The sequence below is a fragment of the Sus scrofa genome, chromosome 6 (assembly GCF_000003025.6).
Source record: "Sus scrofa isolate TJ Tabasco breed Duroc chromosome 6, Sscrofa11.1, whole genome shotgun sequence".
Lineage (NCBI taxonomy): Eukaryota > Metazoa > Chordata > Mammalia > Artiodactyla > Suidae > Sus > Sus scrofa.
The window spans coordinates 157,309,646-157,333,261 of record NC_010448.4 but is presented as its reverse complement, the minus strand read 5'-3'; the positions used below and the strand labels follow the sequence as shown (position 1 = coordinate 157,333,261).

At 39.5% G+C, this 23,616-nt stretch overlaps 1 protein-coding gene across 4 annotated transcripts in view; it reads right to left on the bottom strand.

Moving 5' to 3' along the window:
- The window catches only part of USP24 (ubiquitin specific peptidase 24), a 164,809-nt gene that overhangs the window by 52,068 nt on the left and 89,125 nt on the right, over positions 1 to 23,616 (bottom strand). For all 4 annotated transcript variants that reach the window (XR_002345484.1, XM_021097812.1, XM_021097813.1 and 1 more), the window contains 7 exons: positions 22,316 to 22,413; positions 19,102 to 19,197; positions 18,756 to 18,984; positions 17,864 to 18,023; positions 16,712 to 16,867; positions 14,480 to 14,550; positions 12,540 to 12,700 (listed from right to left, as the gene is read on the bottom strand). Coding sequence is in view for 3 of the 4 variants with exons in the window: in XM_021097812.1 (XP_020953471.1) it covers positions 12,540 to 12,700; positions 14,480 to 14,550; positions 16,712 to 16,867; positions 17,864 to 18,023; positions 18,756 to 18,984; positions 19,102 to 19,197; positions 22,316 to 22,413 (971 nt within the window). In the remaining variant the exon portion in view is untranslated. The remainder of the gene's footprint in view (positions 1 to 12,539; positions 12,701 to 14,479; positions 14,551 to 16,711; positions 16,868 to 17,863; positions 18,024 to 18,755; positions 18,985 to 19,101; positions 19,198 to 22,315; positions 22,414 to 23,616) is intronic.

Genomic DNA, 23,616 nt, shown 5'->3' with positions numbered 1-23,616 from the left:
AAAAAAAGATTACATGGAGACTGAAAACGTATTACTAAAAAACCAGTGGGTCAATGACAAAAATCAGAGAAGAAATTAAAAAATACCTTGATATGAATGACAGTGAAAACACAATCATACAAAATCTATGGGAGGCAGAAAAAGCAGTTCTTAGAAGAAAGTTCATAGAGATATAGGCCTTCTTCAAAACACAAGAAAAATGTCAATTCCCCCCCCACCGAGTCTACCACCTGAAAGAATCAGAAAAAGAAGAACAAACAAAACCTAAAGTCAGCAGAAGGAAGGAAATAATAAGTATTAGAGAGGAAAAAATAAAATAGAGATTAAAAAAAAAATAGAAAACAAAATCAATGAAACCAAGAGTTGGTTCTTTGAAAGGGTAAACAAAATTGACAAACCTCTGGCCAGGCTCACCAAGAAGAAAAGAGAACCCAAATAAACAAAGTAAGAAGTGAAAGAGGAGAAATTATGATACTGCAGAAATAATAAAAAAAAAAACCTATAAAAGAATACTATAAAGAATTACATGCCAACAAACTGGACAACTTAGATGAAATGGACAAGTTTCTAGAAACATACAGCCCACCAAAACTGAATCAAGAAGAAATAGATAATTTGAATAGACCAATTTACTATAAGTGAAATAGAACCTGTAACAAGCTCACTGCAAACAAAAGTCCAGGACTGGATGGCTCTGCTGAGGAATTCTACTAAACATACAAAGAAGAACTTACCCAGTCCTTCTCAAACTCTTCGAAAAGACTGAAAAGGAGAGTATACTTCCAAAGACATTCTATGAAGCCACCATTATCACCTTGGTACCAAAACCAGATAAAGATACCACCAAAAACAAACAAACAAAAATTACCGGACAATATACATGATGAAAATAGATGTAAAAATCCTCAACAAAATATTAGCAAACTAAATCCAACAACACACAAAAAAGATCATACACCACGACCAAAATGGATTCATCCCAGGATCACAATGACAGTTCAATATAAGCAAATTAACCAATGCGATACAAACATAAGCAAATTAACCAATGTGACATCAGAAAAATACAAAAAACCACATGATTATCTCAAGATGCATAAAAAGCATTTGATAAAATTCAATATCCCTTCATGATTAAAAACTCCTACCAAAGTGGGTATAGAGGGAACATATCTCAACATAATAAAATCTATTTATGATAATCCCACACCCAACGTAATGCTCAATGGTGAAAAGCTGAAAGCCTTCCTGCTAAAATCTGAAAGAAGACAAGGATGCCCACACTCACTTCTTTTCAACATAGTACTCAAAGTCCTAGCCACAGCAATCAGACAAGAAAAGGCTATTTGAATTGAAAGGGAAGAGGTAAAGTTGTTATTATGTGTAGATGACATGATACTATATATAGAAAACACTAAAGACTCCATCCAAAAACTATTAGCACTGGTAAACAAATTCAGCAATGTAGCAGGATACAAGATTAACATATAGAAATGGGTTGAATTTCTTTATACTAACAATGAAATATCAGAAAGGGAAAGTAAAAAAAGAAAATCCCTTTTAAAACTGTATCCAACAAAATAAAAATATCTATGAATAAATCTAACCAAGGAAGTAAAAGACAAATGCTAAGAACTACAAAACACTGATAAGGGAAACTAAATGAAAATGAAAGAGAAATGGAAAGATATCCCATGTTCTTGGATTAGAAAGATGAGTATTGCTAAAATGGCCAAAAGCAATCTACAAATTTAATGTGATCGCTATGGTATTTTTCACATAACAAGATCAAATAATCCTAAAACTGATATGGAACCATAAAAGACCCAGAATTGCCAAAGTGGTCCTGAGGCTTTAAAAGAACTAAGCAGGAGGCATAACCCTCTCAGACTTCACACAACACTACAAAGCTACTGTAATCAAAACAGAGTGGTACTGGTATAAAAACAGACACATGGATCATTGGAACAGAACAGAGAACTGAGAAACAAGCCCACACACATATGATCTAAGGTTTATAATTTTCAAGAAAGAAAGCAATAATACAAAATGGAGAAAAGAGTCTCTTCAGCAAGTGGTGTTGGGAAAGTTGGACAGTCACATGTAAATCAATGATGTTAAAACACCCTCACGCCACACACAAAAATAAACTCAAAATGGCTTAGACTTAAACAGAAATAAAAGCAAAAATAAACTGGGACCCAACTGAACTTAAAACCTTTTGGACAGCAAAAGAATCCAAAAAGAAAATGAAAAGACAACCTACAGGAGAAAATATCTGCAAATAATGTGACCGACAAGGGCTTAGCTTACAAAATATACAACTCATACAACTCAATAGTAAAAGAACCAAACAACCTGATCAAGAAATGGACAGAAGATCTAAACAGACATTTCTCCAAAGACATGTAGATGGGCCAAGAAGCACATAAGAAGATGCTCAACATTTCCAATTACCAGAGAAATGCAAATCAAAATTATACTTCATACCAGTTATAATGGCTATCATTAAAAATAACACATAATAAAGTGTGGGAGAGTATGGAGAAAATGGAATCCTCCCACACTGTTGGTGGAATGTAAACTGCTGCAGCTACTATGGAGAACAGCATGGCGGTTCCTCAAAAAACTAAAGATAGAGTCACCATATGATTCAGCAACCCCACTCCTGGGCATATATCTGGACAAAACTATAATTTGAGAAGATAAACGTACCCCAATGTTCAAAGCAGCACTAATAATAGCAAAGACATGGCAATAACCTAAATGTCCAGTGACAGATGAATGGATAAAAATGTGGTACATATATACAATGGAATACTACTTACTCATAAAAAAGAATGAAATAATGCCATCTGCAGCAACATGGATGAACCCAGAGATTATCATACTAAGTCAAGTCTGAGAGAGAAAGACAAATACCATATGATATCACTTATATGTGGAATCTAAAGTATAACACAAATGAATGTATCTATGAAACAGAAATAGACTCCCAGACACAGAAAATAGACTTGTGGTTGCCAAAGGGTAGGAGGGGCTAGGGAGAGCTGGATTGGGAGTTTGGGATTAGCAGATGCAAACTAATATACATATAATGGATAAACAACAGGTCCTTTTGTATAACACAGGGAACTATATTCAACATTCTGTAATAAACCATAATGGAACAGAAAAAATAGACTATGCAATTAAAAAAAAAAAAAAGTGGTGTTCCCAATATGACTCAGCAGAAACGGATCTGACTAGTATCCACGAGAAGATGCAGGTTTGATCCCTGGCCTTGCTCAGTGGGTTAAGGATCTGGCATTGCCATGAACTGTGGTGTAGGTCACAGACGCGGCTCAGATCTGGTGTTGCTGTGGCAGAGGCTGGCGGCTGCAGCTCCAATTCGACCCCTAGCCTGGGAACCTCCATGTGCTGAGGGTGTGGACCTAAAAAGACTAAAAAAAAAAAAAAAAAATAGTACTATGGGAAACCACACAACAACAAATTGGATAACCTTGATGAAGTGGACAAATTCCTAGAAACAGAACATTTGGGAAGACTGAATCAGGAAGAAATAGTGATTTCTTGCTATCACCAGCAAGGAGATTGAATCAATCAAAAATTCTCCCAACAAAGAAAAGTCCTAGACCAGCTGGCTTCACTAATGAATTCTACCCAACATTTAAAGAAGAATCAGTACTGACCCTTCTTAAACTCTTCCCAAAAATATGAAGAAACCTAAATCGGCAGTACGTTTAAAGAATTAAACCCCTTGAATAATTGGGATTGATACTTTGAATGGAAGGATGGTTCAAAATATGAGAAATAAATCAATGAATACACTGAATTAACAGAATAAAGGATAAAAACCCACATGATCCCCTCAACTGACACAGGGGGGGGAAAAAAAACCTAACAAAATGTAATGTCCTTTCGTGATAAAAACACTCAATAAACCAAGAGCATAAGAAAACTACCTCAACGTAATAAAAGCCATATATGAAAACCCCACACTAATATCACACTGAATGGTGAAAGACTAAAGTTTTCCTCTACAGTCAGGAACAAGGATGTTTACTTTCACTACTTCTATTAACATAGTATTAAAAGTTCTAACCAGAGCAACTAGACAAGAAATAAAAGACATCCAAATTGGAAAGAGAAAGAAAATGATCTGCTGGCAGATGACAAGCTTTTATACATGGAAAACCCTACAGAGTTCATGAAAAACCCTGTTACAAAGACACAAAATTAATACATAAAAATCAGTTTCATTTCTATACACTAACAACGAATAATATGAAAAGAAATTATAGCTGAAAACTTTCCAAATCTAAAGGATACTGATATCAAGATACAGGAAGCACAGAGGGGCCCAAACAAGTTGAACCCAACAGGCCCACACCAAGATAAATTACAATAAAAATGGCAAAAGTTAAAGAGAGGATTCTAAAGGCAATAAGAGAAAAGCAAAGCGTTAATTATAAGGGAACCCCCACAGGGCTATCAGCTGATTTCTCCAGAGAAACACTACAGGCCAGAAAGGGAGTGGCAAGATATATTTAAAGTGCTGAAAGGAAAAAAGTTGCAACCTGGAATACTCTATCCAGCAAGAATATCATTTAAAACAGAAGGGGAAATAGAGAATTTCTCCAACAAACAAAAGCTAAAAGAGTACAGCAACAGTAAACCCATTCTAAAAGAAATACTGAAAGGTCTTCTCTAAATTTAAAAAATTTAAAAAAAAGTAAGAAGAATTAGGATGGAGGAAACCACAATTGGAAAGCAATCACTTAAATACACCAGCATACAGATCTAAACATGAAAATGTTAAAAAACAAAAAACAAAAAAAGACATCAAAATCATACAATGTAGGAAAGGAAAGTAAGAAAATATAGACTCTTTTTTTATTTTAATGATGTGTTTGAGCCTATACGACTATCAGGCTAAAGCAAGCAGATATAGGAAGGGGTTAAAGTACTTAAAAAACAGGGCAACCACAAATCAAACCAAACATTACATTCACAAAAAGTGGAAAGTATTCAAGCATAAAACAAATGGAAACCAACCAACCAAAACAAGAAAAGAAGAAAAGAGAAACAAAGAATCAGCTGGAAAACAAGATTTAAAATGGCAATAAATACATATATATCAATAATCACCTTAAATGTCAATGGAATGAATGCTCCAATCAAAACACACAGAGTGGCAGATTGGATAAAAAAAATCCTTCAATCTGCTGTCTATAGGAAACTCTCCTTAGGGAAAAGCACACATAGATTGAAAGTGAGGGGATGGGAAAAGATATTTCATGCCAATGGTCAAGAAGAAAGCAGGAGTTGCAATACTCATATCAAACAAAATAGACTTTAAAATGAAGGCCATAAAGAAAGACAAAAAGAGGACACTATTTAATGGTTAAAGGATCCATTCAAGAAGAGGAAATTACAATCATCAATATGTATGCCCCTAATATAGGAGCACCCAGATACCTACAACAACTACTAACAGACAGAAAAGGAGAAACTGATGGGAATACAATCATAGTAGGAGACTTTAACGTCCCATTCACATCAATGGTCAGATCCTCTAGACAGAAAGTCAGTAAGGCAACAGAGATCCTAAAGGACACAATAGAAAAGTTAGACTTTATTGACATTTTCAGAACATTACATCCAAAAAAATCAGAATATACATTCCTCTCAAGTGCACATGGAACATTCTCAAGAACTGATCACATACTGGGGCACAAAGCTAACCTCAACAAATGTAAAAGCACAGAAATTATTTCAAGTATCTTTATTGGCATGAAACTAGAAATCAACCATATGAAAAGAAATGACAAAAAACTGACTACGTGGAGACTAAACAACATGCTACTAAAAAACCAATGTGTCAATGAGGAAATCAAGAAGGAAATTAAAAAATACTTTGAGACAAATGATAATGAAGACACAACCACTCAAACTTTATGGGATGCTGCAAAAGCAGTGTTCAGAGGGAAATCCATAGCAATACAGTCCTTCCTCAAAAAAGAAGAAAAATCACAAATTGACAACTTAACCCACCACCTAAATGAATTAGAAAAGGAAGAATAAACAAGACCTAAGTCAGCAGAAGGAAGAAAATCATAAAGATAAGCAAGGAAATCAATAAAATAGAGATTAAAAAAACAATAGAAAAAAAATCAATAAAACCAAGAGCTGTTTCTTTGAAAAGTAAACAAAATGGACAAACCTCTGGCTAGACTCAGCAAAAAGAGAGAAAAAAACCCAAATAAACAAAATTAGAAATGAAAAAGGAGAAGTCACAACAGATACTACGGAAACACAAAAAACCATGAGAGAATACTATGAACAATTGTATGCTAACAAATTTGACAACCTAGAAGAAGTGGACAACTTTCTAGAGACTTACAGCCTACCAAAACTGAATCAAAAAGAAATAGATCAACTGAACACACCAATCACTAGAAATGAAATTAAGTACATCATAAAAACACTCCCTATAAATAAAAGCCCAGGACCAGATGGCTTCACAGGCGAATTCTACCAAACATACAAAGAAGAACTTATACTCATCCTCCTTGAACTTTTTAAAAATGTTGAAGAGGAAGGAACACTCCCAAATACATTCTATGAAGCCACCATCACCCTAATTCCAAAACCAGACAAAGATAACACCAAAAAAGAAAACTATAGGCCAATATCTTTGATGAATATAGATGCAAAAATTCTCAACAAAATTTTAGCCAACTGAATCCAACAACATACAAAAAAAGATCACACACCACAACCAGGTGGGATTTATCCCAGGTGCACAAGGATGGTTCAACATATGCAAATCAATCAACGTCATATACCACATTAAGAAAAGTCAAAAACCACATGATCATCTCACTAGATGCAGAAAAAGCATTTGACAAAGGCCAACATCCGTTCATGATAAAAGCTCTTAACAAAGTGGGTATAGAGGGAACATACCTTAACATAACAAAAGCCATTTGTGACAAACCCACAGCAAATATAATACTCAATGGAGAAAAGCTGAAAGCGTTCCCACTAAAATCTAAAATAAGACAAGGATGCCCACTCTCACCACTGTTTTTTTGTTTTGTTTTGTTTTTTTTGTTTTTTGTCTTTTTGCTATTTCTTTGGGCCGCTCCCGCGGCATATGGAGGTTCCCAGACTAGGGGTCTAATCGGAGCTGTAGCCACTGGCCTACGCCAGAGCCACAGCAACGCGGGATCTGAGCCGCGTCTGCAACCTACACCACAGCTCACAGCAACGCCAGATCCTTAACCCACTGAGCAAGGGCAGGGACCGAACCCACAACCTCATGGTTCCTAGTCGAATTCGTTAACCACTGTGCCACGACAGGAACTCCACCACTGTTATTCAACATAGTACTGGAAGTCCTAGCCACAGCACTCAGACAAACAAAAGAAATAAAAGGCATCCAAATAAGAAGAGAAGAGGTAAAACTTTCACTGTATGCCAATGACATGATACTATACACAGAAAACCCCAAGGACTCAACCCAAAAACTACTTGAACTGATCAACAAATTCAGCAAAGTAGCAGGATATAAGATTAATATTCAGAAATCAGTCGCATTTCTGTATACTAACAATGAAATGTTGGAAAAGGAATACAAAAATACAATACCTTTTAAAATTGCACCCCAAAAAATCAAATACCCGGGAATACACCTGACCAAGGAGGTAAAAACTTATATGCCGAGAACTATAAAACATTAATCAAGGAAATTAAAGAAGATGTAAAGAAATGGAAAGATATTCCATGCTCCTGGGTTGGAAAAATTAATATTATAAAAATGGCCATACTACCCAAAGCAATCTGAAGATTCAATGCAATCCCTGCCAAATTACCCATGACATTTTTCACAGAACTAGAACACACAATCCAAAAATTTATATGACACCACAAAAGACCCAGAATTGCCAAAGCAATTCAGAGGAACAAAAGACAAGCAGGAAGCATAACTCTCCCAGACTTCAGGCAATACTACAAAGCCACAGTTATCAAGACAGTGTGGTACTGGTACCAAAACAGACATACAGACCAATGGAATAGAATAGAGAACCCAAAAATAAGACCTGACATCTATGGTCAATTAATCTTTGACAAAAGAGGCAAAAACATAAAATGGGAAAAAGACAGACAGTCTTTTCAGCAAGTACTGCTGGGAAACCTGGACAGCTGCATGCAAATCAATGAAACTAGAACACACCCTCACACCATGCACAAAAATAAACTCAAAATGGCTGAAAGGCTTAAATATAAGCCAAGACACCATCAAACTCCTGGAAGAGAACATAGGCAAAACATTCTCTGACATCAGCCTTACAAATGCTTCCTCAGGTCAGACTCCCAAAGCAACAGAAATAAAAGCAAAAATAAACCAATGGGACCTAATCAAACTGACAAGCTTTTGCACAGCAAAGGAAACCAAAAAGAAAACAAAAAGACAACTTACAGAATGGGAGAAAATAGTTTCAAATGATGCAACTGACAAGGGCTTAATCTCTAAAATATACAAACAACTTATACAACTCAAGAGCAAAAAAGCCAAAAACCTAATGGAAAAATGGGCAAAAGACCTGAATAGACATTTCCCCAAAGAGGATATACAGATAGCCAGCAGGCACATGAAAAAATGCTCAACATCCCTGATTATTAGGGAAATGCAAATCTAAACTACCATGAGATACAACTTCACACCAGTCAGAATGGCCATCATTAATAAGTCCACAAACAACAAATGCTGGAGGGGGTGTGGAGAAAAGGGAACCATCCTGCACTGTTGGTGGGAATATAAGTTGGTACAACCACTATGGAAAACAGTATGGAGGTGCCTTAGAAATCTATACATAGAACTTCCATATGACCCAGGAATCCCACTCTTGGGCATATATCTGGACAAAACTTTCCTTGAAAAAGACACATGCACCCATATGTTCATTGCAGTACTATTCGCAATAGCCAAGACATGGGAACAACCCCAGTGTCCATCAACAGTGATTGGATTAGGAAGACGTGGTATACATACACAATGGAATACTACTCAGCCATAAAAAAGAATAAAATAATGCCATTTGCAGCAACATGGATGGAACTAGAGACTCTCATACTGAGCGAAGTCAGAAAGAGAAAGACAAATACCATATGATATCACTTATATCTGTAATCTAATATATGGCATAAACAAAGCTTTCCACAGAAAAGAAAAACATGGACTTGGAGAATAGACTCGTGGTTGCCAAGGGGGACGGGGAGGGAGTGGGATGGATGGGGTGCTTGGGGTTAACAGATGCAGACTATTGTCTTTGGAATAGATTAGCAATGAGATCCTGCTGTGTAGCACTGGGAATTATGTCTGGTCACTTATGATGGAGCTTGATAGTGTGAGAAAAAGAATATATACATGTATGTGTACCTGGGTCACCATGCTGTACAGCAGCAAGGTGACAGAACACTGTAAACCAGCTATAATGGAAAAAAATAAAAATCATTTTATATATATATATGTGTGTGTGTGTATATATATATATATATATATATATATATATATATATATATATATAAAGGGAGAATAGTCAGTGATTTCTTGGATATGACAACAAAATGCGAGACAGACAAATTGGAATTCTTTTTTTTTCCTCTGTCACATCCTTGGCAGGTGGAAGTTCCCAGGCCAGGGATCAAAACCAAGCCCCAGCAGTGACAATATCGAATCCTTTACCAGTAGGCTACTGGGGAACTCCTGGAATTCTTAAAAATTAAGTATTTTTGTGTGTCATAAGACACTATCAAGAGAGTGAAAGAAATCCCACAGAATGGGAGAAAATATATGCAAATCGTGTATCTGATAAGGGGTTAACATCCAGAATATATAAAGAATTCCTACAACAGAACAAGAACAAAAAACAGACAACCATAATTTAAAATGAGAATAAGACTTTGAATAGGCATTTTTCCAAAGAAGATATACAAATGGCCAATAAGCACATGATGAGATGCTCAAAATTACTAATCATTAGGCAAATGCAAATCAAAGCCCCGAGATGCCACTTCACATCCATTCGGATAGTTACTATCAAAAGCAAACAGAAAACAGCAAGTGTTCGCAAGGACGTGGAGAATATGGAACCCTTACACACTGCTGTGGGAATGTAAAATGGCACACAGCCACCGTGGAAACAGTATGGTAGGCAGTTCCTCAAAATATCAAAGAATTACCATATGACCCAGCAATTCTACTTCTGGGCATACACCCAGAAGAACTCAAAGCAGGCTCAAATTGATATCTGCATATTTATACTCATAGAAGCATTATTCATACTAGCCAAAAAGTGGAAACATTCCATCCATGGGTGAATGGAAAGCATATGATATATACATAAAAGTTAGTATTATTTGGTCCCAAATAGAAATGAAACCCCAACTCATGCTGTAACACAGATGAATGTTGAAAATACCATGCTAAGTGAAATAAGCTAGACATAAAAGGACAAATATTTATGATTCCACTTGTAGGATGTCCCTAGAACAGTCAAATTCATAGAGACAGAAAGTAGAATGGTGACCGTCAGTGCCTGGAGGGAGGAGAGAAATGAATGCGGAGTTATTGTTTAATGGGGACCGTTTCAGTTTGGGATGATGAATAAGTTCTGGAAATGCATAGCAGTGATGGTTGCACAGTAATAAATATTACTTAATGTCATGAAATATACCCCCAAAATGGCTAAAATGGTAAATTTTGTCATATATATTTCGCTGCATTAAAAAAAAAACTAGCAAATCTAAAAAAAGAAATCATGTACATGACTGTCTTTGAACTCTCTTCATGCCCTTTGTCCGTTTTTCAGTTTGGCTGCTGCTTTGTGATGTCTAACAGCTTTTTATACATATTGCCAAAATCAGCTTGTTGTCTATTATATACGTTACATATCCATTTAGACAGCTTAACTGACTTTTTGCTTTAAGCAGTTTTTTTTCCACATAGAAAAATCTTAATTTTTTTTTTTTTTTTTGTCTTTTGTCTTTTTGGGGTCGCACCCGCGGCATATGGAAGTTTCCAGGCTAGGGGTGTAACAGGAGCTGTAGCCACCAGCCTCCACCACAGCCACAGCAACACAGAATCCGAGCCTCATCTGTGACCTACACCACAGCTCACGGCAATGCTGGATCCTTAACCCACTGAGTGAGGCCAGGGATCAAACCTGCAACCTCTTGGTTCTTAGATTCGTTAACCACTGAGCCATGACAGGAACTCTTTAATTTTTTTTGGTCTTTTTAGAGCCACACCTGTGGCATACGGAAGTTTTCAGGCTAGGGATCGAATAGGAGCTATAGCCGCTAGCCTACACCACAGCCACAGCAACCTGGGATCCAAGCCACGTCTGTGACCTACACCACAGCTCACGGCAACGCGGGATCCATAATCTGCTAAGTGAGGCCAGGGATCAAACCTGCGTCCTCATGGATCTTAGATTCATTTCTGCTGAGCCATGACGGGAACTGCAGAAAATTTCAATTTTTACAGTATCTTTTAACTAATGACTCTTTACTGGGTAGGGTTTCTATTTAGGATGCTAAAAGTTTTGAAGATGGATTGTGGAGATGGTGGCACAACAATGTGAATACACTTAATGCCACTGACTGTACACCTAAATATGGTTAAAACGTTAAATATTCTGCTATGTGTATTTTACCACACTAAAAAAAAAAAAAAAAGACCAAGTTTGGGTGCTTTACATGTTAGGTGTTTGGAGTAGCTCTAACATCTTTTCCCTCTAAGGGCTCTAATTTATAAAGCATACACACTAGGAAAGTAGATACTCATTTCACATATCTCTGTGGCACCGTCTAAGCCCCAGAGCAAGGGCTCTCTGATAAAATTGAGCTGTAGAAAATGACTTAAACTTGAGGTCAGTGTGGGATCTCCAACCTCCCACCCTGGACCTACACTGGGACAGATCTGTATGTAGGCTAGCTGAAGGAGGTAAGATGGGACCAGCAGAATGGATTTACTCAAGTCATCCTATGAGCCTGGACCGCAAGCCTTCTTCCACGTCCAGGCAAGTATAAAAGCAATAAAGAAAGCTAGAAAGATACCCCTAGACATGGAGCTGCAAAGTAGGCTGAACTAAGAAAGCGATATACAAGTGTAAGGCCAGAAGTGACATCTAAGTGAACACGAGCAGTGGGACCTTTACATAGTGATCTGGCTTGAATCATGCAGCCTTTCAACCTCCAGGTGAGTCCTCTTTCTCGCTGGGGTGGGTGGACCAGGTTGGACGGAGGTGGGAGTTGGGGTGGGCAAGAGGAAGAAAGCCTGGTACTGTTTCTTCCAACTCTTCTGTCCTGACTAGGGAAAAACACTGAAATGGCCTTTCAGGGTGCAAATGCTGGAAGAGGAAAGGAGCAATTCTGCCGTCTCTATTACACACTGTAGACGGGGCCGCAGTACATCAATCAGTATTCTCCTTCAGTGTGACGTGAACTTCTTTATCTTGATTACGTACCTCTGATTCACTCCTCGCATAATACTAGTTGGGGACCAGAGAGGCAGCTGAGCTGTGAGAATTACACCCAGGAGAAACTGATTTGGCTTCTGCACATCTGGATGAGCTGAAGTATCTGTCTGACTAAGAGTATACAGTTGATCACAGGCAACACGGCGAATCTGAAATTACATTTTTGTTGTTGTTGTTAAAGGAAAGCGAAGGACACCAGGGATTAGAGGCTTTAATGAAGTCGGCTTTCATGGTTTAGCATCACTTAGATTATAGGGTAGACTGAGATAAATGGATGTTCAAATATGTTTTGCCCAAGTTTCACACTGCTTTCAGAAAGCCATTTCTGAACATTCACCCTCTACTCTCTATCTATATGTACATATATACACATATACGTATATATGAAAATATACAAAACATTATACACATAATAAACACACATAATATTAGTTTTAAATTATTTTATTAAATAACTAAATATAGGCATTCCCACAGTGGTTTAGTGGTTAATGAACCTGACTAGTATCCATGAGGATGAGGGTTCGATCCTCAGCCTTGCTCAGTGGGTTAAGGATCCGGTGTTGCCCTGAGCTGTGGTGTAGGTCACAAATGCGGCTCAGATCCCATACTGCTGTGGTGTAGGCCAGCAGCTACAGTTCTGATTCAACCCCTAGCCTGGGAAACTCCATATGCCATGGGTACAGCCCAAAAAGACAAAAGATAGGAAAAAAAAAAAAAAAAAAAAGCTAAATATATTAATTACTTAAACTATATTTATCAAAGAAGTACAAATTAAATTTTTTTTTTTTTTGCCTTTTTGCCATTTCTTGGGCCGCTCCTGCGGTATATGGAGGTTCCCAGGCTAGGGGTCTAATTGGAGCTGTAGCTACCGGCCTACGCCAGAGCCACACCAATGCAGGATCCGAGCCACATCTGCAACCTACACCACAGCTCACAGCAATGCCAGATCCTTAACCCACTAAGCAAGGCCAGGAAGCAAACCCGCAACCTCATGGTTCCTAGTCAGATTCGTTAACCACTGCACCACGACAGGAACTCCTAAATTTAAAATTTTTTTTTACAACACTACAATAAACCACAATTAATCTGCTTATGCTCTAGTTTAGCTTTCTCTTATGAAATTAAATTTTTAATGGCAAAGGATGTATGTATAACAAATGCTGAGAGACTGCTTAAAAAAATGATTTTCCTCCAAAGTTCACGCTCTGAAGGATGCTATAAGGGTTTAAGGATTTCAATCATTAATGCCAAAGTTTACACTGAATAAACTAGGGTTAACTAAAAACAAGTGTGGTCTAGGAACTGATTTCCCAAATTATTCTAGTACTATATTCTAGTCTCATCAATAGATTTATAATTTAATGCAAATGAAAATAAGAGAAAGCTCTTCTTGAAGTGTCTCAAAGTTAATTTTCAAGGTCAAGTAAGAAAATCAGAATTATAAAATCTAACGAGGAGTTCCCTGATGGCTCAGTGGGTTAAGGATCCAGTGCTGTCACTGCTGTGCCTCAGGTCACTGCTGTGGCACATGTTTTATTCCTGGCCCTGGAAATTTCATATGCCATAGGCATGGACAAAAAAAATCTAATTAAAGTTCACGGTCTTTCTTGATTTTGACCAACATATTGATGCTTAATGCTAGCTGTCTTTGTCAGCTGTGGATGTTGAATACCAGCTGTAAATTTTGTTTGTTATAAGCAAATACACAGCACTAGTCTCTTAACTTTCAGGGAAATATGGAGCAGAAAGGAGGGTGACAGTTGAAATGGTCACTTTGCTTTCTGAGGGGTCTGCAGCCCCTTTGTGCGGTTCCCAGAGAGAACTAAATGCTGTCCCTTCTGTACTCCCCACAATGTCACAGGCAGCCAGAGAGCCCAGAAGACAGAGTAGGACCAAAGGGTTTTTTATAAAGAAAAAATCCTTACCTCAGCACTTGGTGATCCAAGCAGAATATCAATGATAAAATCAGCAACACAAGGCAAGTTATAGAAAGATGCTAATGATAAGAATAAGGAGAATTGGGAACAGGGGAGGAAACTAAGTTAGGAAACACATTTTTTCAAAATTTCAGAAATTGTGAATAATTTCTTAAGCTTAACTATCGTAGACATCAACTCTTCTTTTACACAGAACCAAATTTAGTACCTTCTACACCTACCCCATGTCTCTGGTCTACTCCTCGAGAGCCTAAGGTGTTTAGGAGCAGGGCCATGTCAGGTCATCTTTGTACCCTCACGTTTTTGCACAACGCCTTGTGCATACCAGTTACAGAATAAACACGTCTTGCCTTGAGCTATAAAATATGAACTATAAAATGTACCTTACAACAAGCTTACAAGTGATTTTTAAAAGCCTGAAGTTATTTTTTCATCTTGATTTGAAAATATCTTTATAATCAAAACAACTGTAGGAAAATCGAACTGAGAGGATGGCATATGCTCAAAAGCATTTCATAATGACTTATACTTCTCATTCATAAGCCTTTAAAAAAGTAAATCATTTTTGATATTATTTTACTGGTTTAACTTTTTCTGGATGTTTAGCTTGATATCTTACACGATGAGGTTGGATGTTATACTAAAAACATAATGATCACCAATTCTATGTATCAGGCAGTCTGAATCAGTAATAATAGCGCAGAAGAGTGCTCTTATGGGTTGGTAAAATTTTAAAGTAGAGCTGTTAAGATTTCATCTCTGAATAAGTATTTATTGAGGGCCTACTACACATCTTGCAGTATTTGGGTGCTAAGGATTCAGTAGGGAACAAAAGAGACAAGAGTCTCCGTTCTTAGGAAGCTTACCATCTAGTTGGGGAGGGGATCCTGATAATAAACGTGCTATGCAGATAAACTGTACTATATGCTGTAAAGTGATGAATAATAAAGAAAAAAATTAAGTTAGGGGTTTAGGTGATGTTGGGTGAGGGGAAGGTTGTGAGTCCTTTAAAAAAGGAGGAGGAAGAACATACCGGGAAGTGGGAACAGCCAGTGCAAGGGCCCTGAGGCAGGAATGTGCCTGCAGTGTCATCTTGGGGAGCAGCCAGGAAGCCAGGGTGGCTGAAGCAGTGAGTGAGGGGGAGCGGAGGGCGGAGAAGGTGAAGGCACAGAGGTATCACGGGGGTGGACTGTGTCAGGTGTCCAAGGCCGTAACAGAAATCTGGCTTTCACTCAGTGTGAACTGAGAGGCCACTGCAGGGTTTTCAACGGAGGAGTGATACGATCTGACTTACATTTTAGAAGGTCCACTCTGGTTACTGTGTGGAGAGTAAACTGCAAGGGTAGAAGCAGGGAGATCAGTTAGGGCGCTACTGCTGTCATCCAAGAGACGGTGGATCAGAGGGTAATTAACAGCGAAGGAAGTCTAAGGGGCGGAATCTAGGCAAAGTGTGAAGAAGGCAGTGCTGACAGATTAGAAGTAGGGTGTGAAAAAAAGGAATCAAGAATGACTCGAAGGTTTTTGGCCAGAGCAACTGAAAGAATGAAACTGCTATTAACTGATGGCAATTACCTTGGGCAGTATGGGCCGGGCCAGTAGTTCAGTTGTGGACATGTTAGGTTTGGGAAGTCTATCTGACGTCTAAGTGGAGACAGGAGGGGAGTGGTTCAGGCTCAGAGCCAAATTTAGGTGTTATCAGCATACAGAGAGAATTTAGGGCTGAGAATGTGGCAGAATGAGTGTAGACGGGGAGAGATGTGATGAGGGACTGAGCCTAGGGTGCCTAATGCTAAAAGTGTGATTAGCAATAGCCAGAGTTTGCCAAAGCCAACAATAAAGACAAAAGGGCAAATCTTAAGTTTCATAATTTTTAATACTGGAGTCATTATCAGCTTATGAATTGATTAATTCCATTTTTGTAGTTTATGACCTATAAATTTGAGTTGTTTTAATTCCTCAACTAGATGGTAAGTTCCTGGAGAGCAGACATACTGCTCTGGTACCATCTACCATGGAGCGCAGTATAGAGAAGGGTGCTCAATAAATACTTGTGCAGAACTTGAGTATCTAGCACTTTTCTGACCTATTCCACATGCCAACTCCCCCCCGCCCATTTCTATTAATATGACCTCATCTATGAAGTGATATATAAAAAAAATTCCCAACAAAAACCTAGCCTTTCCCTAAAAGAAAGGAATCACAAGCAAGCCTCCTGCATACCCAGTTGCTGGCTACGAAGCTGCAGGCACGTCACAAGAAGAGACAAGGCCTCTCCGGCAATCAGTGAGTCTTTGGTGGACACGGACTGTTGTCGCACACAGATGCCTGCGTGCAGGGCTACTGGATCGCCTTCACTTCCAGAGCTGCAATTGCTTCCTGGAAACAAGCAGGCAGAAGGTTACTGTGGCTCTTCTGTAATCCTCCAGGGAAAGTAAAGAGTGCAAGAAGCTTGGGTCTAAGAAACAAGCTAGACCTAATCACTTTGTTTGACCTTCATTGCTTTGCACTCAAAAATGTGTTTATGAGGCAAAACTAGTTTCAGGTGATAGAAGAAGGAAGAGTGCAATTCTGGAGGCAGTAATATTCTGGAATATCAGCAATTTTCCTTATCTTGATCCAGATGGGTTATACATATGTTAAAAACACTAAAAATCCTGTACATTTAACATTTCTGCACTCTATTATATATACACAGCATCCTTTAAAAACTTGTTTATTACTGAGGTATATACACACACATAGATTGAGCAGGGAAACTAAATGAACCTGAGAAATAAAGCCATTCATAAAGGCCTATTAGAAAATAACAGGCCAGGGTGCTCCCATCGTGGAACCCGACCAGCATCCATGAGGATTCGAGTTCAAGCTCTGGCCTCGCTCAGTGGGTCAAGGATCTGGCATGCCATGAGCTGTGGTGTGGGTCACAGGTGAGGCTCTGACCCTGCGTTGCTGTGGCTGTGGCAAAGGCCAGCAGCTGCAGCTCTGATTCAGCCCCTAAGCTGGGAACTTTCATATGCCACTCACGAGGCCCTAAAAAGCAAAGAAAATAACAGGCCAAACCAAGAAAATGCCTTTTCCAGGTACAACTTCTACATGAATTTTTATTACAGCCATAATTATTGGCCTCATGACACTTTCATGCTCAGCAAGAGCATGCTTGGTTTCTCTACTTACTCTGCGTTTATAAGTGCTTTTTTCTCTTAGATGAAGTATGATGTGCAAATCCTGTGTGTTTTGCTTCATGAGTTTTTATGCATGCTCAAAAGCAAAGAAAAGGCTTTCTCCTTTTTGTGACTCTGAACAACTAATACAATGATTCTCAGAGCTATTTCTTGTAAATATTCTAATTACTTTACCCTTTTTTATCAGTACCTGAGCTGCTGAGTCTGTTTCGAATTCCAGCAGGAAACAGAGAATTACTTTCTTTAATTGGCTGGCTACTCCCAACGAGATCAAGCCGTCCAGCAGCTGCAGCCCATGATAATCTCATGAAACAAGCCACGGTCGACGTGAAATCACTGACTTCCATTGTCTAAGGAAGTATGGAAAGAGTGTTATGAGAAAAGGCAGTACCTGAACACATTCCACTGACTATAACCTCCCCCTGGTCTTAGTTTAGTGAGACTTGTTTCCCTCCATGATCATGCTTCAAGTTCAGACTTTCATTATCCCTCTGCTACTTGTCATACAGACTCCGTGCTCCATGCTCTGGCTTTAAATTACCAAAAAGACCAAAAATAAAAATAAAAATAAAAAAATAAAATAAAAATAAAAATAAAAATAAAAATTTACTCGTCACCAGTTTTGTTTTCACCATTTTCCCTCTTCCACATGCTGCACGCTGGCCTGTGCGACCTCCCACACAGGGTTTGGTTCTGTCTGACGGCTCACGGCCTCCCTTCTGCCTGAACAACTCTCCTCTCTCCCACTCTCCATACTAATCTCTCTATCGAATCTCTATTCTTGAAGGCCCAGCTCAAATTCCACCTCCTACATAAACGCATCCACGATGGAATCACGTGAAGATAAATACTCCACTTCCTCTCAAAGCCTGCAGAATGTTTTGTCTCTGAAATTCTAACACTTGACATTTTCTACCCAAATTGCAGTTACTTCTGCATCATCGATCTCTTTCTTACCATAAACTCCTTGAAGGCGATATTCACATCAGTCATTTTCATGCCCGCACAGCTCCGCCCCCCACACCAACGGTGCCTTCCAAATAGGAGGCACTTCCTACGTCTCGAGTCCACAGACGACTTACTTGTATTGCGACCCGTGCGGCAGGGATGATTTCCTCAACCCTGATGGAAGACCTGTCAGACACTGACAGCTGTCGGTAGGATGACTTCTCTGGGGTACCACACAAGGACATCTGCCTGCTTGTCTGCCGGCTGACGTTTCGGAATGGGCGGGAAGAAAGTGCTTCTATGCCGTCTTTGGCAAGATCTTCATCTAATAATGTCGGCAACGTTTGTCCCACAAGTAAAAATCTTAAAACAAAGTAATAAAGCTAGGCTTAGGCTAGGTCATTTCACACTATTTAAAATGATGGGATCTGGAAGAAAAAGTCAAGCGTTGCCTTCTGAGATTGACGAAATTTTACATACCTTGCGAGCTGCAGACAGATGGAATAAACACCTTGCCTTGTTTCATAGTCTACTTCTGATGGGATGGAATCCCTCTGCATGACATTTACAACCAAACTTCAAAGAAAAGAAGAAGAAGAAAAGGCAGGATATTAAACACTTCTATTTCTTTTATAGGAAATTTTCTGTAAATTATTTAATTGCTTATGCATGTTACCAGTTACTTAAAATTCCTATAAGATCCTTACATATAAATGGGTCAGATATATTTCTATCACAATGATTTCTTCTGGTACGTATGACACTAAATGGTCCATTTAGAATTAGACTCTTTGCTTAGACAAAAAGATAACCAACACTGAGTGTTTGGATAGTTCTAAGCAGTTTCAGTTCACTAGTCAACTGCTATCTTGGTACTAGTAGATGGTTCATTCAAAAAACTATCCAGAAATGGGGTATTCTATAAACCTTTTTTTTAATTTAATTTTATTTTTTTTGTCTTTTTGCCTTTTCTAGGGCTGTTCCTATGGCATATGGAGGTTCCCAGGCTAGGGGTCGAATCGGAGCTGTAGCTGCCAGCCTACACCAGAGCCACAGCAACGTGGGATCTAAGCCGCATCTGCACCTATGCCACAGCTCAACGGCAACGCTGGATCCTTAACCCACTGAGCAAGGCCAGGGACTAAACCCGAAACCTCATAGTTCCTAGTCAGACTTGTTAACCACTGAGCCACGACGGGAACTCCCAAGCTTCTTTTTTAAATCTACCACAATCTGTATTACTGAGAAAGCTTCCCAACTGTTCTTCCTGCTTCCACTCTTGATGCTTCACCTCCACAATCTATTCTCAAAAGATCAACCAGAGCAATCCTTTGGAAATGGAGGTCAGACTATGGAATTCCTCCTTTGCACAAAATCCTCCCACAGATTCCTCCTTCCCATGGAGAAAAAAGGGAGTCTTCACAGTAGCCGACAAGACCCTGCAGAGCCCAACCTCTGGTATCTCTGTAACTACATGCCCCCCACCCTGCCTACCTCATTTGGCCCCAACCACACTGGCCCCTGCTGGGCTCCTCAGGCACCAGGTCCTTCCCACACAGGGGCTCACACTGGCTGCTGCCCTGGAAGGCAGCTATGCCCACCACACACCACCGACGCTCACCTGGCTGCTCCTCTGGACAGCTTCCCTCCCCACACCTCCAGGTCTTGCTTCCTCACCTCCTTCAGATCTTTGTAAAATGTCACCCCATTGGTGAAGATCTCCCCAATCATGCTACCACGGATCAAACCCTCTCCACCCCCTATTCCTTGTCTTACTTTTCTCAAGAGTGCTTCTCACCACCTGACATACATTTTTACTTCTCTGTTTATTGTTCTGTCTTCCCCTCTAGTCTGTAAGCTTCAGGAGGACATGGATTTTGGGGGCATCTGTTCACTGCTTTATCCCAGTGGTTAGAGCAATGCCTGGCACATATGTTAACCAACATTAGACAATAAGGCAGAAATCAAAAATGCCTTTATTAGCATAGCTCTGTCAGTGGCTGAGCAATCTGAAATGTGTTTTTACCTTCTAGTTCCACTCCTCCGCGTCTCATTCCCTTTTATCTCCTCAAGGTCTCACCCATCTTCCCTTCCCCTGAAGGCCTCCAAACAGGAATTCCCTCAATGACCCTCCGCTCAAGCTTCAGGTGGGTCTTCACTCCTTCCTTCCTCAGAGGAAAGGGCACGCCTACCTCCTTCTAGAGCAAATCTCCTTCCAGCTGCACAGCTCAACCCCATCGGCGGATGAACTCCTTTTCTTTCACTTTCACGCTTTTCCTTTTCACTGGCCCCCTTTCGTCAGCTTACAATGAGAACCCAGTCTTTTACAAGTTAAAATCAAGTCAGAAAAGCAAACCTTTCCCTTTCTATAATTCAAACTCCTGTCACCCCCTTCTCCTCTCTCATCAGAAAGCAGAGATTTCTACTTACTGGTTCTACTTCCCATCCTTACTCTTGTCACTCAGCACCTGGCCCCCTGCTCATGCCTGAGGCTTTACTTACACACCGATGCCTCCCCAAACCTCTGGCGCCATTCTCCACTTCTTTCGAGAACATCAAGTCCAAACAATCACTTCACATGACTCGCAGGGACCTCGTATGCAGGCAAATTCATTCCTCTTGACTTTCGCAGCTCCCTTCATCTCGTTCTATCTTTATTTCCCAGATGGACTAAAGAGTCACCATTCGATCAGTCTACCAAGCTAGTAATCACAGGGCCATGTTATATAAATGGTCCTGCTCTACATGTAGTCATAACAACGAGCCTATGTCACCTTATAAATGCCCTTCTACCACTGTCCCAAACTTAGAACCTGTCGTCTCTTCTCTGGAACATTGTCATAGCTCTTAAGGGTTCTCTCTGCTCCGGTCTCTCCCGCTTCTATTCATCTTCTCCACTACAGCCAGAGTAACCGCTCGGGTGACTCTTGGCTTAGATACCTCCTGTTTTTCCATGGTCTACAAGATAAGTGTTGAAATTCAACGTGGCCCTCTTCACACATTTATCACCAGGTAACAGTAGATCCCAAGACAGCCTATGCTCTTTTGTGCTGCCACTCTTCCCTACCCACCTGCGGTTTAAGTGCCCTTCCCCCCTCATTCACCCGAGGAATGGCTGCATTTCTCAAAGTCCAGCTCAAAGGTCACTTTCTGGGAAGCATTTCCTCATCTTATTATCTAGCAAATCTAATCATTTAAACCACTGTTTCTTCCCTATCCCTCTCCCCTGTCCCTCACCCTATAAAGCACCTTTTATTGGCCTCTGTTTTGATACTCAGAAAAATTGCTATTCTTTGTTAAACTACGAGCCTCTCAAGGACAGGGGTAATACCTGATTTATCTTTGCAGCCCCAGCACTAAGGCCTCGCACAACATGGATTACTGGGAATCATCCACCTTATCTCAAACTGATGTGAGAACGAACAGAAACAGTATAGGCTCCTCTGCTCTACTCTTCTCAAGAATTTCCCCCACTCCTGAGGGGAAGGAACATACATCTGCCCATTCCTCAAATAATCAAAACTCATAAAATGACTTAAAATATTCCAAAGACTGAAACATCAGGCCTTCTTATTACGACTCTCATAATGCTTGGCATAACACCTTGTAGGAATAAGCGAGACTCGGCAGAAGAAATTAACTAAAATAACTAGATTCATTTTTTCCAATTCATATAACATATCCAAACTCTAACCTCAAACCTCCCGCTTTGAGGAAATTCTCACAGAAGGATTTTGCACAATTTCTTGCCATGTCATCATCAGCTGTTGGCATGAGTTTGGAGCTTAGAACCTTGGAAAAAGATAAGCACAATTAATCATCTGAACATTTCCAGCAGAAATTACTCCTTTATACTAAGTAAAGCAATCAGACAACTTGAGTCAGAATCTCTTTAAATGCTGTTTTGTTTTTTTCTGTCCAACTCCCCCCCCCGCACCAGTGGTATAAGGAGGCTGATGTTCATGAATAAAATAACCATGTTTTCCAAGGACTACTTACTTAGCAGGAAAAAAAAAATCTGTTTTTAAAAGTACTGGTATGCTCTTCTTTTCATGAAGAACAAATGTGAATATTCCAGGTTCCCAGGCTTAGATAAGAGCAGGGAACATTATGTGCTATGCTGATACGTTTTTAGAAAAAGTATATACTAAGGTTTTCATAAAACAGGCCATTTATTATAAATGCTAGATGAGTTCCCAGATGATGTTCTAACTCCTATTTACTAAGCACCCATCTACAAGGTCCTAGGCATAAGATGAGGTGTTGACATGCATTATCTCTTCATTTCACTATGCATGGTACAAATATTTTACTCTGTAAGTAAGGACTGAGACCTGAGAGGTTAAGTGACCTCCCACCCAAGGTCACATAGTTAGAATTCAAATCCAGATGTGTCTCACTCTCAAGTCCATATACCTGCTACGATACTGCAATACTTACCCAGTAAGTAACAGATGCTTAAGGTGCTTAGGACAAGCACTGCAAAACAGTGCCTAGAAAACAATTGCTTACTTAGTTATGATTTTAAAATTTTTTATAAAGCTCACCACCTCAGTTTCCCCAAGGTTTTTTTGTTTTGTTTTTTTGTCTTTTTGTCTTTTTGCCATTTCTTGGGCCGCTCCCAAGGCATATGGAGGTTCCTAGGCTAAGGGTCTAATTGGAGCTGTAGCCGCCGGCCTATGCCAGAGCCACACCAATGCAGGATCCAAGCCATGTCTGCGACCTACACCACAGCTCATGGCAACACCGGATCGTTAACCCACTGAGCAAGGCAGGGACCGAACCCGCAACCTCATGGTTCCTAGTTGGATTCGTTAACCACTGCACCATGACGGGAACTCCTCCCTAAGGTTTTAATTCCCTTAGATTTAATTCAAGATTCTTTCCTATTAAAAAAAAATCTACTTCTACAAACTGATGAATTTTAAAAGATTAGATTTTTTAATGTGGTATTTTTTTTTAAGATGCTTTCTTCCTAAGTGGCTCTTTGGGAAA